Consider the following 16921-nt stretch of genomic DNA (forward strand, 5'->3'; position numbering starts at 1 on the left):
TTCAGTATCTAATAAACTACCACTCAACCAATTGTTTTCAAAATAGAATTTCACGAGTTTCATATTTAAAAACTGTAATGAGAAATGTAATAAGCAGCAAGATAACAGTTCAACATTCCCTTTGATTTAATTTTAGTTTCAGTATCATTTTGTATTGCAAAAATATTTACTGTGGTAAGAACTAAAAAATTTTTCTGATGACGTCTTTATACATCTCATCATTTAAAATTCATTATTATATTTGTTTCATTTCTAATGTTATTTGAGAGTTTTTCAGCATACTTGACAGTTTAGGTATAGCAGCAGGGACAAACTGCAGCCATCCATAGGAGAGTATACCTTTATGTGGGTGCTTTGGGTATGGAACATCTATAGCTATAAGGCAAAAAATGCCATCATAAATTTGGATGGCATTTACAAAGTCCTCTAAAAAGTCTTTGCATATGATTATAGCTGAGGTATGATATTTTTGCAAGTAAAAGACCCAGAATAGATTTATGCTTCAACTTTTATCTTCCTGAGATGCATATGGATGCTAAATTGCAAGTGATAATAAAGGGAATTTTAGTAACTGAAGGGGATAGAGTCAAATTTTCTGGGTTTTAAAATTTTTTAATTTTATTTTTATTATTATTTTTTTCCCCCAAATTATTTTCTCATTATTTGCTAATCATCAAAAGATCATTGGCTACCCAGGCTATATACAACAACGATGGCTGCTAAACGCCAAAGGCATGAGATGGAGATGGGTAAATATGCAGATTTTTTTGACCTGTGACTTCAGTTACTGCATGGTAATGTTTTCAGATGACTTTTATGATGACAGGACTAAGTTTGGCGTTAATATCCATTTTGAAGACTTAATTGGTATACACTGCCATCGAACATATGTTTTAATTAATAAAAGAGCTGTGGTCAGGATTGGAAATAGCTCAGGTAATTTACCATGGACTGTACAGTCACCTGATTTCTGCACAATTTGAGGTGAAGAGTTTAGACATTATTCCAAAGGAAGACAAGAGCTGCAAACTGAATTCATGTGCATCGTACCAAACTGAAATGGATTTATAATTTGACAGGTCAAGAGTGTACTCATGGAGCTGTTATGTACTGCTATCCAGTGGCTCTTGGTATTTTCACCAGGTCTGACAGTCACAGGACGGAGCAGTCATCTCATTTCTCAGTAACACAGAAAATAATTTGTAGCTGACCTACAGCTTCTGTGCTCTTTTACTGGACAGTGTCCGTGGCCAGTTGGAGGCTGGTGAGAGCTGCTGGGATGACACTGGGGACCTGCAGCTCCCAGGCTCTGGGGACTTGAACCACTTTCCAACAGCTCGTGTCTCAGGCAGGTGGGATTAGATAGGTGAAATTAGCCTCGTTTTTTTCTGCATTTCAAACAGCTTTAGCATTCTGGGAGGAACAAAGAATAAGAATCCCCCCTCTGGAAAAATTCAAATGTTCCACTGCAGAGAAGGCAGAGCACAGCAGCTGGGCCATGTATGCCCATGCTACCCACAGGTCTGCTGGTGTCATCTGCCCAACACCTCTCTTATCCACTGAGTAATTTAAAAAGCATCAGATAGAAAGGCAGAGGGCACACAGGGAAAAAGCCCCTACACGTCTCATGAAAAGAGGCATGGGAAGGGCAGAGGTAACCATGAAAGTGCTCCCTCCAGGGCTGTCAAACTGGCAAAGTGCTCGGCACGAGCTTTCTCCTCACTAGACACCGGAGAACCCACAGGAGAGGGACACCTGGTACATCCCCCCCAAACCAACACAAAATGTCTATGCACTGAGAACAAGAGCATTGGCATTGTTTGAATAAGCACACCCACCATGTAGTGCTCCGCGGTGCTCGGGGTTTCTTAGATATCCTGATTTTATAAAAGAAAGTAAAAGAAGAAAAAAAGAAACAAGGTGAGAGAGAACACTATCATATTACGTAGCAAGCAGGATACTGTGTGAAATCTTGGCCCAGTGAAGTGATAAAGGGGAAGCTTTCAGTTTGCTTAAGGGAAACCTTACAAGCAAATAGTAAAATTACCAAAATACCACATTGCAGAAAATGGGTGCATTTAGGTTCAATTAAGCTGTAAAGAGGAAAATGGCACTTTAGCTTACAAAAACAAAGGGACAGAGGGAGCTATCAGAAGCAACTTTACAAGATTTTTATGCATGAGGATGCTGCTTCACTGGACCAAGAAAGCTACAGTATGGGACAGGATTTTTCTTTTATCAGACACTTTGCTAGATAGCTTTGTTGAACCTCAGAAACTGCTGCTCTGGCATTATGAAATAATCCTACATAACTTGATCTCATGAGCTTAGGAACACAGAAAAATAGCCATGCCAAATCAGATTACAGAGATCCACCTAGCCCAGTATCCTCTCTCTGACAGTGGTAACTAATGGATGCCTAGAAAAGAGTAAAAGACCAGGGAAAGCATACAGTCATCATTCTCCAAAATACTCTCCCAACCTCCAATCATTTGTCATTCAAGGACTTCGAGGACAAAGTTGACATCATGGCATTGAAGGTACTCGAATCCAAATGCACAGATTTACACCCCCCTCCCCCCCTTGTTTTGGATTGCTACCCCCCTGAGATTTCCACCAGTCACACAAGAAAAGGTTTCACAGTTTGGTGCTGGCAAGTCCAGTGCTCTTGCCACTACCTCTGAATGAGCTAACAGCTTTCATGCCCAATGATGTTATAAGAGCATCCAACACATTTTCCTATGTAAAAAAGTGACATGTGTGCTGAGGTGCTCTAAGTGTATATAGTTGGGAGATTTTTTAAATATATATATATATATTATTTTTTTTAAAAAAGCAAGAATCTGGCTGTAAATTGCTATTAACATTTTTCAGTATATGTGTCAAACACATGTTTCAGAAGAATAGAAGAGAGAAACTGTCACTCACTGGGAAGCTTTAGAGCTATCTGGCTCCCTGGGAAACTGCATGCAACTATTCTGGTGTCCAAGGGTTTGACCAGTGAGTTTCCTCTTCCTGCAAAGAATGAATGCAGAAGTAATAGAAAGTCTGAGGGGGAAGACTGTAGCAAATGGCTAAAAGATATTCCTATGCTGCCCACTCCAGCAGGTAGGAAGCAGGCAGTGGAAGAAAAAAGGGTGGGAAAGGAGAAAGACCTGCCTTCCCCTCCCAGCAGCTGGCACAGGAGAGGGCAGGAGGCAAAGCTAGGAGAGCCTTGCACGCTCACAGCTCAGCCCTCTGCAATCCCTTTGTGATGCTGCAGTGATACGCAACGATGCTGCCAGGTCATGGCAGTCCCAGCACTGCCACACAATGTCAGGACGTTCTGCTCTGATTATCTGGGGTCTTGCTGTGACTCCTTTTCAGGACGGAGCACGGCTCGCCGGCACTTGGTGACTGAAACCGAGCGCGCCGGGGTGGCGTAGCTTTATTAATGCTGAGACCAGGAACATAAAAATCCCCTATGCCCAGGCAGGAACAGTGGGTTCTTAAGAACCAAAAGCTTGTTTTACTATCCACTTTTCAGGGGAGTTTTTCTGAAGTTTTAATTCATTTATTGATTTTTTTTAAACACCGAATCGGTGCCTAAAGGTGGAATTTTTACTTCGGTTATAAAAAGAATCAGCAAAAGCAGGGGTCTAAGAAAAAAAAAAAAGTGCTTATCCTTACATTTTTTTATGGCATCTTGACTTTGTAAGAGTCTAAAGGCAGGAGTGATATATTAGAGAGTCCCTATAACTTTACTTAAAGCAAAAATTAGAAAGTGATCGAAAAGTTTTACAGAGGAGAGCAGAAACATAATTTTAAGCCTCTTAAAATTGCCTGAACTGTGAAATCAAGTAATGAACACTAGAAAAGGATCTGTCGGCTGGAATCAAAGCTTAGACTAGTCAGCGTTTTCTTCCTAAACCTTATTATGGCAAAGATTTTTCATCTCTGCACTCTGTTCATCCCAACAAATAAACTGACTTGACCTCAACCTGTTACTTGGTGAAGTCTGCTGTCATCTCTGACTAAACCCTTTTCTTCCCCTTCAAAGCCCTCGGCACCACTGAGAAGGTGGGAAGACACAGCTGTGCACTCATTCAACTTGATGCCCGTTCATAACCAGCCAGCAGTTCACAGTACAAATTACAAGCAACAGAGGAAGGGGAAAAAAAAATTAAAAAAAAAAAATAAAAAATGTAGTGCCAATGAATTCTGAAAGGGGGCAACATTTTTCATCAATTTAACAATGAGATTTTTGTAGAAAGACATTTTTTTTTCTGGAGTTTGTGATATTATGAACTGGCATTAGTAGGCAAGAAATATTTTGCTTATGCCATCACAATGAACCTGTGCTAACACCACGTAGGAAGAACTGAAGGACTTAATGGAAACTATTTGTGTTTCTTTTATATTTTATAAGTTGAATGCATTAACTGTTTCCAAGAGGTTAGCTCCAAATGCGTGTAGGTTTCTAGACTTAGAAACAAGTCACAGCTTTGTAATGTAACATTGCTCAACAAAAAAAAAAATAAAATAATATTATGGAACACAGAACAGCAAGATGAGGAATACTGTAGAGCTGTAGCAGTCATTTCTTCAAATATATCATCATGACAAAATCATGTAAGAAGCTTTCTAATACAAAGACATATCAGAAAAAGCCATTTCATATGAAGTTGGACTTCTCTGGGTGATTAATGCTACATTCAACAAAGGAGACAGTGTCTGTCTAATTACATTAAATACTTATCTTCTAGGGATTGGCAGGGTGTTTCTGCTCAATGTCACTTTTCATGACAATGTAATGATAGATCCGTTTACTTACCAGTGCCATTAGCAAAAATTGTACTGTTTTCTCAACTGCCCTCATATCACGAAAATATTTGATTAACACACTGTAGCTTATCTAATACTCTAAGCAACATATTCTGCATAGTTTTCTCTCTATTAAAAGAACAAGATTACGGCTGGTAAAATTTTTATTGCACTCACAGAAAAATAAATGAATAACGTGTGATAAACTTCAAGTATCTTACTAGTTCACAAAACAGGTTTATTTGAGTTAAAATATTAAAATTTGGGGGGAAACAAGCAAGCAAATGAATACTCTGAGATGCTACTTCTCATCCTGTCTTTAGTTATTATTTCCTTTTCATTTGAGCACATCTTTTGAAACTTTTAATACATTAAGGGGGGAAAAAAAAAAGAGAAAGAAAAAGCTTTCATTCCTTTGCTGAAAAATAGATATGGCCATCTCCCAAGTCTTTAAAATTCACCACATTGTGAAGTGACTTTTCAGAGTCATGCTACTGTGCCAACATACAAAGAACAATAAACCTCTGGAAGAATGTACACAGTGCAGGCAGTTTGCATAGTAACTGAGATAATTTCATAAACCTATATCAAAGAGAAAGGCTGTGATGTAACATTCTAGCAGTATATATCAGCTACCTGATATTTACTAACAAGGTTAAACTACTATCTGTTTGTCTCAGCACTCTTCATAATTCACTTTTTAATGGATGGACAGGAAAAGTCAGCAGTGTGTGGCACAGATCAGTTTAGAAACAGGACAAGACAGCTCCCAGCAGTACCTGTTTTGAAACACGCTCCATCTTCCCATGCATTCACATCAAAAGTCTACAGTTAGCAACGAGAGTGCTTCAAATCCACCCCTAAAACCTTTGAGGGGTAGATTTCTATTTCTAAGTAAAGAGTAAATCTGAAAACCAAAGAGTAAATTTCAAAAACAAAGAGTCCTGAGGAGGAGGTGTCCCCATCAGTTGGTACCATAGCACTCATCTACTTGGTACCACATGCCTGGAGAGCTTCTTTCAAGGAAGAGTGAAGACATCAACCCCATTTTATCCCAAGCTCCTCATGCTGCCACAAAATGGCAGCAAGAAGATGCCAAAATGGACTGATATTAGGCATGACTCGGCAGAGAAATGCAGAATTAACCCAAATGGTCTCTTAAAATCCCTTGCAAGGGACTCTTGCAGCCAGAGGATGACACCGCAGCCAACTGCCACGTTTGACTCTCCAAATTAATAATGGATTTAGGATATTCATTCCCTGAGCTGCGAGGGTTCGGGATGTGTCTGCAATTATCTAGATATAAAGTCTGACACACATTATCCTTCTATCAATGTCATTTCCCTTAGTAGCCAACAGATTATCAGCAGCTTTGTGATATTCCAGGTGTCAAAGAAGAATTAAAACCACAACAATTGCAGAAACAAAGGGACAAAAGATGGGATACGTGTTTCTGAGCCCTGCATATCAATTTAATATGTGCAGCTGACAATGATGCAAATGTCCTCGGGAGAGAGGCAGCAAGATCTGTGCCCAAACATACACACACCACCGTCAGCAAGATGGCAGGGAACAGAAGCAGTAGGATTCCCAGCCCAGGACACATGCCTCAGCAGGCAAAGCAACCCAATGAAACAATCCTCTGGTTGGGGAGAATTTTGGAAGCACCTGATATGGAAAAGGGCCCTAAACAAGCCAGATGGTACTTTTAGCTGGCAGCAGAAAGTAGGAGACAGCCAAAAACATTACAGCATTTCCCCAAGAGGCCAGCAAATCGATTTTTAACCATTTTTTTTTAAAGTGACGCTATGAATATAAAAAATAATGTTTCTATGAATTTTTAAATCGCTAATTTTATGAATAATACACTTAAGAAGTCAACAACTGGAAGAGATGAGAAAGCAATGGGTTTTCACTTTCCCAGGGTGCTTGCATATTTGACATCAGGTTTCTATTCAGTCACTGCCACTGTTTACTCTGAATTAAATGCCAGGTTTTATTCAGGGTTTTCCACATATTATTAAAGAGAAAAACCCTGCAAAAGTAGAGAAACAGCACTGTAAAATGACAATAGCACAACAGTTGTCAGGATACAGGAAAAATGCTGTTTGCAAGACTGCTTTGCCCCCTAGAAGCCCAAATTTTTGGGTTTCTAGATAATAATTTTTTAACAGAGGGCAATACATTTATTTAATAGTTACAAGTTCCCATTTGGCTATGGATTTGCATAAGAGACACAGCTGTTTTGGGGACCTTTTGGTTTTTAAATATTCAAAATGGCCAGAATTTGCAATTCTACCTGGGTGACAGGACACTGCAGGAATAATTTTGATGTCAGATATCCAACTTTGCTTTTGCAGTGGGAACCAGCTCCTTGCACAGCCCGTTTACATTTGGTGTGGCTGAGCAGCTTTCACTCAAGGAGTGGAAAAAAGATGTAGGTTGTAAGGAATGAAAGGGAAGAGCAAGGCAGAGGAGTCATGGAACACAAGGGAATGACCCTTTGCTCCAAAGATGCACCTCACACCTCGGGTTGGCTGAGTTCAGAGGAAGAGCCAGGATGACGTTTTCCTTTCATTTGCTGGTATTTTGGTTACTACTAAAGGCAAGCCCTGTGACAGGGCTAAAGCTGGAATAAATCCAAAGTGCTTTCTCCTGTTTAGAGCAAGGCAGTGCATTAGTGTGCTGCAACACAGAAGATACTCATGGAGGCAAACGTGGGCTGCTGTAATAAAACAGGAGATTACACAAAGCACAAAGAAAGATCTTCCATACGTCTCTATTTTCCACTGACTGTAAATCCTTAATTTTAAGATAAGATGTATTTTCCTTCCACAGGTAGAACCCAAGACTTTGTCTCCAGCCTTTGCTGATATAAAATAGTTCCATTCTTTTCAAGAGTACTGCCCTTGGACATGAGGACTGAAGGTACCAACTGACTTTGTTGCCTTTTAGGGGTTTGAAGTTCTGAACCCAATCCCAGCGAGGCAAATGAAGACTAGAAAAAAACAGTAAGACAGCCTATAATTTTACAGATAACTTTAGCAACAGGACTTCTTATGTTATGCTTTTTGATGTGTATCATACTAAAAATAGCAGGAACCATTGATGTAAAAGAATAGCAGAAAGGATGATCTCACTAGGGCTGAGGGCTGGGCTGGGTGAGCAGAGGTGGAGGATGTGTGAATTACCTGCTCTCCCCTGAGCAAGCCACCTGTAAGATCAGAAAAAAACCACAGCACACACGATGAAAACACTGCTGAACTTTAAGTGGAGCTGGAAAATGAAAGAAAACAAGAGTTTTCATCCCTCATTTAGGCTGCAGTGGCCTTACTACAGTCACTCCTGTGGGGCTCAGCTGTCTGGGGAAGCCCATATGTCTATGGGTCAAGGCTATGGAGTACCCACTTGGGGTGAACAATGCAGCTGCTATCACAGCACACATACATTCCTCAAGGTATAGGATGGCTCTGCAGCCACTCAGCCAAATTGTCACCTGAGCTAACAGGCTGTTAGACAGATTTCTCTGCTTTCCTATGCTCACTGACAGCTGTGGTCACAGAGTTGGGGCAGCACTTAACTTGAGAGAAAGTAACCCGGGAATGATTTATTCAGTACTTCTGGCAGTAAAAGAAAAACAAAAACCCCACTGTGGAGCATCAAGCAAAATGATCAGGCAGCAGAGAAAAGAAGTGGTGAAACTGGAACTCGCTGCCATGGGATGTTTTGGGGGGGCCTAAATACAGAAGGAGTTAAAAACACCCATGCAGATTTCCAAAAGAAAAGTTTACTGAGACTGTCAAACACAAAGATGCAAACAGAGCCTCTGGCTCATAAACCCAAGGTGTTTGCTGCCAGAATATGTGAGGCTGTACTCCGAAAAGCATCACTGGAACTGTTGTATTCTTTCCTTAAGTGTCCACCACTAGCTTGTCTCAGGCAGCACATTGGGCTAGGTGAGCCTACAGTCTATCCAAGAAGAGCCATTTTTCCCTCTCTGTGGGCAGATCCACTTTTTTTTTTTTTTTTTTTTTTTTTTTTTAGGCTGAAATGTGCTGTACCTAGCAGCTGAGAAACAGGAAGATTGCAGTAGGTACTCAGTTGAACAAAATTAAAATGCCAGGATTGCTCCTCACTTTGTGCAGAATTGGGGGAACATCGAGAGTCAGTTGTGGCAGACACAGTGTGGGAAAGGAAATAAAAAAAAAAGAGATGTAATACAGTTTGCTTCCTGTTCCTGTCCCATCTTCTCTCTAACGCATCTCATTGCACATTTTCAGTGAAAATGTTGCCTTTAAAATAAAGCCTGTTTTCTCCTCTGAAGCAGAGATCAGAACGTGTGCATGGAGCACAGTAGCTGCACTGTGTGCTACGCAGTGGAGTGATGCTTGCACTGGGAATGTTAATAAACAGTGCTGAGAGCAGAACTTCTGCATAAAAAAAGGGTGTATGTTACATCTCTCCCCCTCTCCCGTCTCATGCAATATTTACACAGCTGTGCTTTGTAAAAAGTGCAGGGGAGGTTTTTTATTATTATTTTTTGGTAATTTATTTACCTAAGATAGCCCAGCATCTGTTTTGTGGTGAGCTTCTTTCACAAAGTTTCACAGTTGCCTTGACTGATGCAAAAGGAGGTCATGGTCCTTACTCAGTCATCCTAAAGCCATTTGTTTCAACCACTTTGCCATTCTATTTGGCTAATTTGTGTTCTGCTCTGTGTTTTTGGTTTGTCCTCTACTTTTGGAAGAGTGCATCCCTTGGGGAAGTGATCTGGCTAGGTGAGTATTTTAGTTATCTGTTTTATACAATGCAGAAGTGCCTAGGAATTTGCATCAATATGCATCATTTACTGGCTCTGAACATGTACTGTATCTTGGCTCCTAGGACTGATAATATTTTCCAGATACCTCCCAAAAAAAATAGGAGTTCCATGCAGACTTTGCAGTGGGTTCTTTCCCATGACTGCCTACACAGGTGAGGAAGACTCTCCCTGTGTCCTGAAGAATTAATAAACCTGAACATTTCTGTACCAGCAGCATACCACAGGAGATAAAATATTGCTTCTGCCTCCCAAACACATTAGAAAAAGCAAGTCTGCTGATCTCAACTGCTAGGACAGCACATGAAAGGAATGCAGTCCATTTCCTAACCAAGATCTAATCTATAGAAGAGTTTATAGATCCAAGTCAACATCCTGAATTGGTCCCAGAAGCAAACACAAGAACTAGTTCAACTTTAGGAAGACAGGTACAATACTGTCAATGTGTTTAATCCCATTTTGCAATTACACAGTCCCACACTGCACTATTGGATGATCTTCAAGGATAACTGCATCAGAGGAGACCTGTCTAGAGCTCACAAAGATTCATGTTTGACAGACTTCAAATCAGCAAGAAATACACAGCCATATTCAAACAGTGGGGGCTTCTGTCCTTCAGAGCTCACCTTGGAGAAAATGTGGAAAGTTTCTGATCTTGTCCCAAATATCCAGGAAGCTTCTCATTTTCACTGGGTGTCAAAAGTGAGGCATGAACCATATCCCTGTCTTTGCATTATGTGTATGTGTTAAACAGAATAGGTGGCAGAGGACAGCTCAGCCCACAAGGATGCCTGAAGAATGCTAGGTCCATAGACTACAAGTTCCAGAAAGCTCAGAAGCAAAAAAACTCCCATCCTATGGCTGTCACAGCACACAGAAGATCTGCTTTTAACATGGTCATTAAAATCAGTGAAAACAGTATTGTCTGGATGATGATAGCACCAGGCCAGTCAAAACCATAGCTTTAATCTGCTATCTGAAGTTAAAGACTTTCTGAATTTTTAATTCAGAACTTCTAAAGCTCCTTACCCATTTTAAAATTATTCATTTCCTCACATCTGGAATTCGATGCAAGCAGCAGAGCCACAACACTGACTGACTGACTTCTCTGGGACCATCCCTCAGGGGATTACAGCAAAGCTGAGGCATGTGCTTGAACACTTGCATGGGATTATTAATTTTATTAAAAATTGAAAGTACAGTTTAGGCTGATTCTCGAGGGCCAAGCTTGTTGTGCTGTCCAGTTTATGGAAAAACAGATGACTTTGAGAGGTGTGAAAACATCTAAAGAGTTTTCAAGCTGATCTGACTTTTCCATCCACACCTCTAACTTCTTTCCATGATTTTGAGGCAGCAATGCCAGCAGCATGGCATGTTGTCACAGGTCTCATGCTACTGTGTGAATTGCCAAAGAAAAGCTGAGCTATAGATCCAGTGGTAATCTGCTGTCAAAATGACTATGGCTGGTATAGCAAATGAGCAGTGTTAATGATTTGACTTGATGAATGCTATTGCAAAAGACAGACAATGCTCAAAGCACAACTATTATTGATCTCCTGCATTTTTCCTGGCTCACACAAAGTTCTTGATTTTTGCTGGCCTTGACCATTTAGAGTTTTAAGTTATCCATTCAGGTGCAGCTCTGGAAAAGTTCTGTTTAAAATAAACAACAACTCATATTGGTGAGTAACTCATCAACTATGCAGCAGTCTGATTCTGATTGCCTGGCAGAGAAACACACACATTTTGTGCAGGATCTGATAAAAGATCTATAATGTGCTAACACAAACCTATCATGTAGCACCTGTGACTAACAGATTGTGATATCAAAGTCTTGATGCCTAAGTGCTCCTGTAAATGCATTAAACTTTTAGCGGCGGGAACTGTAGACTGGCAGTGACAAGGAGCTGATATGGTATTTCAGTAAAAGTTGATAAGTGTTACTGCTCTTAGAAGAAAAGAAAAATTTTGTGTTCTTGAAAACCACTGGGCAGCTTGTGTTTTGATGGGATATGGCAATGCAGAGAGCAGGGATAAGGGAACACACAACCTCCATGAAAGCAAAAAGACATTTAAGGAAAGGTCTGTGTTCTACAGGAGTCTCTTGACATGTGCTCCCACTGCACCTTTGGCTCTGGGCACCTACCTGTTCACTCAAACTCAGCTTTTTAGGTAGCAGCATGCACGTGAGGATGTTTAATTTCATGGGAGCATAAAAGGTAGCACAGGCTCAAGCATGCTTATGCTGGGCCGTGGCAGAACAAGGATGTTGGAAGACTCTGTAAGAGTGGGAAGAAAGGTGAGAAACTGTGCATAAAGCCTCAGAGATGGGGAGAATTATAGGTCTGAAAGGGAAGGGGAAATGGGGTGAAGAGGAGCAGGAGACCAAGTCACAGTACACAGTCTAACAAAGCTCTGAAGTTCTTCAAAGAAAAGGAACAGTGAAAGCTGCATGAACCTGGGAGGCAACAGGTTCTGTCTGCTGGACTGCTCACGGCATCTCGTTAGCTTAAGGGCACAAATTATCCTGATGAAATTCTCTCCGCTGTAAACCAAAATGTTCTGGCCACAAGAGACACAGGATCTGTTTCTGACCTCCCATTTGAAGAGCCAAACTATGCCGTGGGCTGGAGGTTTGCCTGGCTGCAAAATATTCCCACTGTCTTAAGATATTAAGTTCAAAGGAAAGAAAAATGGCACTGGTGCCTGCTGACAGATGTGTCAAGGTATGTGATGAAGCTGCTGCACAAGGCAGGTACAATCCTAGTGGCTGTGTGAGTGTGCTGTCTGACCTCTCTTTACACACTGTGAACTGGAGGGCAAGACAATGTCACATCTGGGAAAGACTGAGTAAATGTAATTGGCAGGGATCCTGGATGTAGACCTCCTCTGGTCTAAAGGAAAAGAAATGTTCCCTTGTTTTTGACTTTCTTAAATACATCTATGGGGATCCAAACAGTTCAGCTTGAGAAAATTAATAAAGATCATGAAATTCCTGTGTCTAGTTATGATCCAGAGAAATCTGCCCACTACAGCAAGTCACTAAAAAGTAGTGCCAGAGAACTATTTGATATTGAATACTCCAGGTCTGAAGTTAAATGTTTTCCCAGTAAAAAAGGATTATTTTTCTATTCCTTACTTTCTATAATACATGGTTCTCATGTTTTTCATCATATTTTCTACAGTCTGTCCCTTGAATCATTGGCAGTGATGTAGCACAGTCACTGGAAAACTTCTCTGAGCTCTGAGTTAGTGTGTGGCATCAGGTCCTTTGATGAGCCCATGGACCTTTTGCCTGAGGACAGATCAGATGCACTCTGCATCACTGATGCTGGACATACTATACATATTTTATCTTCTAGGTGGTGCCAGGCAACAACTGTGTTTAGGGCAGAAAGAATGCATAAAGATCTAGGATATCCCTTATACTGCTTTTTCTGGCATTTCCAAGATATAATTCCAAACAGGCTTTGAAAACAAACACTTGTGGTCATCTGATCTATGCCTGAATGAGTCTTTCTGATGTGTAAGGCATAAATAAAAGTTTCTTAAGAGTTTTCTTGCATGCTGAGAATTTGCTAAAAAGAAAAGCCATGCCTGATTTAAGGAAAGGACTATTGAAACAAGAGCCTGGACTGGGTGCTTCTATGTGGTTGCTCCATAACCAGCAATGGGGACAGACACAGTACCATCAAGTTAGGGGTCACTGTGAATGGGGAAGGGAAATACTCAAAACTAGGATCACAGCTCCTCAGCTGCAAAGAAATTGCTCAGGATTATTTTCAGACAGTCCCATAGATGGTGACATGAGAACAAGCAGCACAAGCCTGAGCAGTGCAGTGAGCAATCATGAGGCTGACTTAATAGCATCTTTATTACCAAAGACGTGTCCAGCAGTCTAGCAGGGAGCTCTCTAGCTTACAGCAGGTTCATATAATATTATCAACTTCATGAGCCCCTGGAACTGTAAATAAGTCTTTCAATCATGCACTTCAAGTGTTATTACTAAGTCCTAAAGGATTTTGCACTGAAAGTCTCATTTGGTTCCTGGGGATTTCAAGGGAAAGACACCCAAGAGCCTAGTACAGCTCAACAGCAAAATAGCCAGGGTGGATGGAGCAGGGCAAGGGGAGGTGGGTGACTACAGTAGGAAAAGCCCCAGCAGGCCTTCAGTGGAAGAAGGAGCACAGAACTCTACCTATTTTGCAGACAGTGAAGTGCTGTTAATTTGGTCAAGATCATAAATGAAGCAGAGTTATTGTGGCTTCAGATACCTCAGTAAGTGCAAGGAGTACAAACATGTACCTTTCCTGGGATTAATTGCTTCTATGGACCAGGCTAACTTGTGGAAATAAAAGTACCAGGAAAATCTAAGTAAAGAAACCAACCAACAGGATATTCTGAATTTGCAACTTAAAATATTTTTTCAATGCCACGCTGCAGAAATACAATGGAAGTAAAACTGGCAAATACCATCCATATGCTACACTACAAAATGACTGACAGGGAACAATGTGAACATTACTCCTGGACCAAATCAAGAAAATGCATCAAAAAAAAGAGCACAAGTGGAATACTGATACACTCCAACTCCATCTTCTCTTATTATGGCTTTAAAAAACTCATACCTGTAATTATGGTCACCCCTATTACAAGCAGAGCTGCCACAGAACTGAACATGAGCCAGCTTTGTACGTGAGTTCAAAGCCAGTGTGATGTTGCCTTATTTTCTTACTAACATCATCTTTATCCTCTCCTGCCCTTCTTCTCAGTTAACAAGAGTTATGTACTGAAAGTGCTGAGATAAAGTAATGGTAAGAAGAATTCCGCAAAAGGTATTTGAAAAGCAGAAGTAATTTACTACATGTCTGCTTTGTTTTACTTCCTAAGCCTTCCTGTTGTAAAAGGAAATTCATCTTTTCTGGCAGACTCCAGCCTTTTTAGGCCTGAGAGCTTCCCAGGAGCTTTCGAGTGCAGGTAAATGGATGCAAGTCTCAAGAAGTACAGTACAAGGAACATGGAATTAATGTTGGGTTTTGCTTGGGCTGTCATGTCTGACATAGAAGGAGAGTGCTATATCCTTGCTTGCAAGAAGTATCTAGATGTAGAAACCCACAAGGCTGAGTCTTCTGCTCATTACAATGGGTCTGAGATGCCTGCCATGGGAAGGACACATAGCTGGTGGGTGAAGCATGTAAGATCTCCATGTGAGACAGCCATCAGGGAGCTTGGTACCCCAGGGCCCTGGGGATTTAAGAGCACAGAAGAAGGATGTGGATGGACAATAGGTGCAGCTTGTACTCTGCACGCAGCAGAGAGCCCAAGAGTAGGCACAGGGGAAGCATCCACTGCCTAATCTAAATAGCACACAGAGTGGTTTTGTCCTCTTCTGTTCTCCTGCCAGTTTGCACATATGTTCTGAGCATACAGCCTGCCCTCCAAAGACCACTTACAGGGGCAATCACAGGGAAGCAAAGCAGGAAGAAAGTATCCAAAAAGGGAATTTGTTCAAGAGAAAAAAATGGAGACAGATGTAGAGCGACTAGTCACGGCTGGCGGTAAATAACCCTCTGCCTGGAGTACTCTTTTTCTCTAAGAGGAGTTCACATATTCCATTTCATATTTCCTTTCTAGGAAGTAAAATCTTTGTTTTCCTGGCATTTGTTCTTTTTGCTTGGATTTTTTTCCCCTGTACACTTTTTTCCTTTCCGTATGGTCTAAAATTGTCTTTTCATTTTCCCTCTCTCTTCTACGTTGTGCTCTCTTTCAAATGTGACATTTCCCCAGCCACCCGCTCATGCAGACCTAATTTCCTTCCACTGTTCCAGGCAACATCTTTCACTGCAACCCTCCCATCATCTCTGTGCCACGAGCTCTTCCCTCTGTCTCTACGTGTGCACAAGCATACAGGTTCTTCACACCTGCTCCTGCATTAGGGTCTCCATTTTTCCTCATGCGCACACCTCAGAATTAAGCAAATGCGACACACACAGACCAAATATTCATCCTCTTTTTCCCATAAACCTGTCAAGGCATGTAGGCCAAAAAGCTATCTCTGCATAAATCTAAATCTCCTGTGAGGAAGCAATCTACTCAAAGGCAATAAAGCCAAAGGATATATTATTATCTTTGGTGTGGATCCTACTGGGCTGGGAGGCTGGCTGCTGGCTCCTCTCTGAACTTTCCTTCCTGGCCAGAACAGCCATCCCACAGACAAGTCTGAGCTTCCTTTCTTTGGTCTGATTTCCTCCTCCTGTTGCTTGGCTGGTAACCCAAAGGACAGGGTTTAATTATGGAGTTTGGAAATCTGGCTTATGCTACTCTGCCAGCATGGGATAAAACTTCAGCCTACCTTCTGACCCAGCACCATTCTGCACCGCTGCTACCTGCGTTATCCCATGCCGTGTCACATGAATCACGTGGAAGAGATGCCAAGTCAAATAAAAAGAAGGTTTTAGTCTTCACACTTCTACCATGAGTTCCATTGAGAGAAAAACAAAACACTGAAGCTCAGAGATTATTCTGTGTTCAAACTGTGCCATCATTTTGACTGCAGATTCAATAAATGGCAAGGCTTTTTTATGGATAGGAGACATCAGAAAGGATGGACAGGAAAGAGGTCCAGGCTCCAAAGCCCTCGTGTCAAAGGAGAACACTACAGCAAGCCACCAGGTTATACAGGACATTAATGTCATTTGTGTGGCTTTCAGATGACCAATATATTCTCTAGGCAGATGCCCCAGTGAAGACTTGTAGAACATTTAACACTTCTGGAGACAAAGCACTCATGTCAAACACAGAGGGGAAGGTGTTATTATCAGATTTCCAAGGTAAGGCAGGGCACTGTGCACAGCACCACAGCAGGATGTGTCCCTCAGAGGGAAACACATTGTCCCAGTGTCACCCTGACATGGAAGGACACTTCAGTGTTGTTCTTTTCTTCCCCACTGATGAGCTGTGGCTCTTTAGGTGACCTCCCTACCAGCCGTGCTCTTGCAGTGACCCTGTTTTACAGAGGAGTTGAGGCAAGGAATTCAGAGGAGAGGCTTCTGGAAAGCCACAGCAGAAGTATTGGGGTGGGGCTGCATGGATTTAGCATAAAGATGGTTTGAAAGTGCATCCCACGCAGGCAGGATAAAGCTTTTTTTTCTTCACAGCTGTGACAGTGATAGATAGCTTGGTGAATCTGAGTTATATCTAGTTGGTATCTGGCTTGAGTCCCTGATGTTGCAAGGTGATTTTCTGCCATTTTACAGGCAAGATTAGGCAGAACCTGGGATTCTTCTGTAGTAAGAGAGG

The 16921-nt window shown here is 41.4% G+C and overlaps 1 protein-coding gene across 17 annotated transcripts in view; it reads right to left on the reverse strand.

Annotated features, from left to right (window-relative positions):
• Nucleotides 1–16921, reverse strand: part of NFIA (nuclear factor I A) — a 245781-nt gene that overhangs the window by 54947 nt on the left and 173913 nt on the right. For 5 of the 17 annotated variants that reach the window (XM_071749985.1, XM_071749979.1, XM_071749978.1 and 2 more), the window contains 2 exons: nt 2929–3015; nt 1839–1877 (listed from right to left, as the gene is read on the reverse strand). The exons of 9 other annotated variants lie outside the window; for them this stretch is intronic. In XM_071749985.1, coding sequence (XP_071606086.1) covers nt 1839–1877; nt 2929–3015 — 126 coding nt within the window. The remainder of the gene's footprint in view (nt 1–1838; nt 1878–2928; nt 3016–16921) is intronic. 3 more of the 17 variants (XM_071749990.1, XM_071749983.1, XM_071749981.1) reach the window with 2 other exon arrangements.

The sequence above is a fragment of the Heliangelus exortis genome, chromosome 8, assembly GCF_036169615.1.
Source record: "Heliangelus exortis chromosome 8, bHelExo1.hap1, whole genome shotgun sequence".
NCBI classification, from domain to species: domain Eukaryota; kingdom Metazoa; phylum Chordata; class Aves; order Apodiformes; family Trochilidae; genus Heliangelus; species Heliangelus exortis.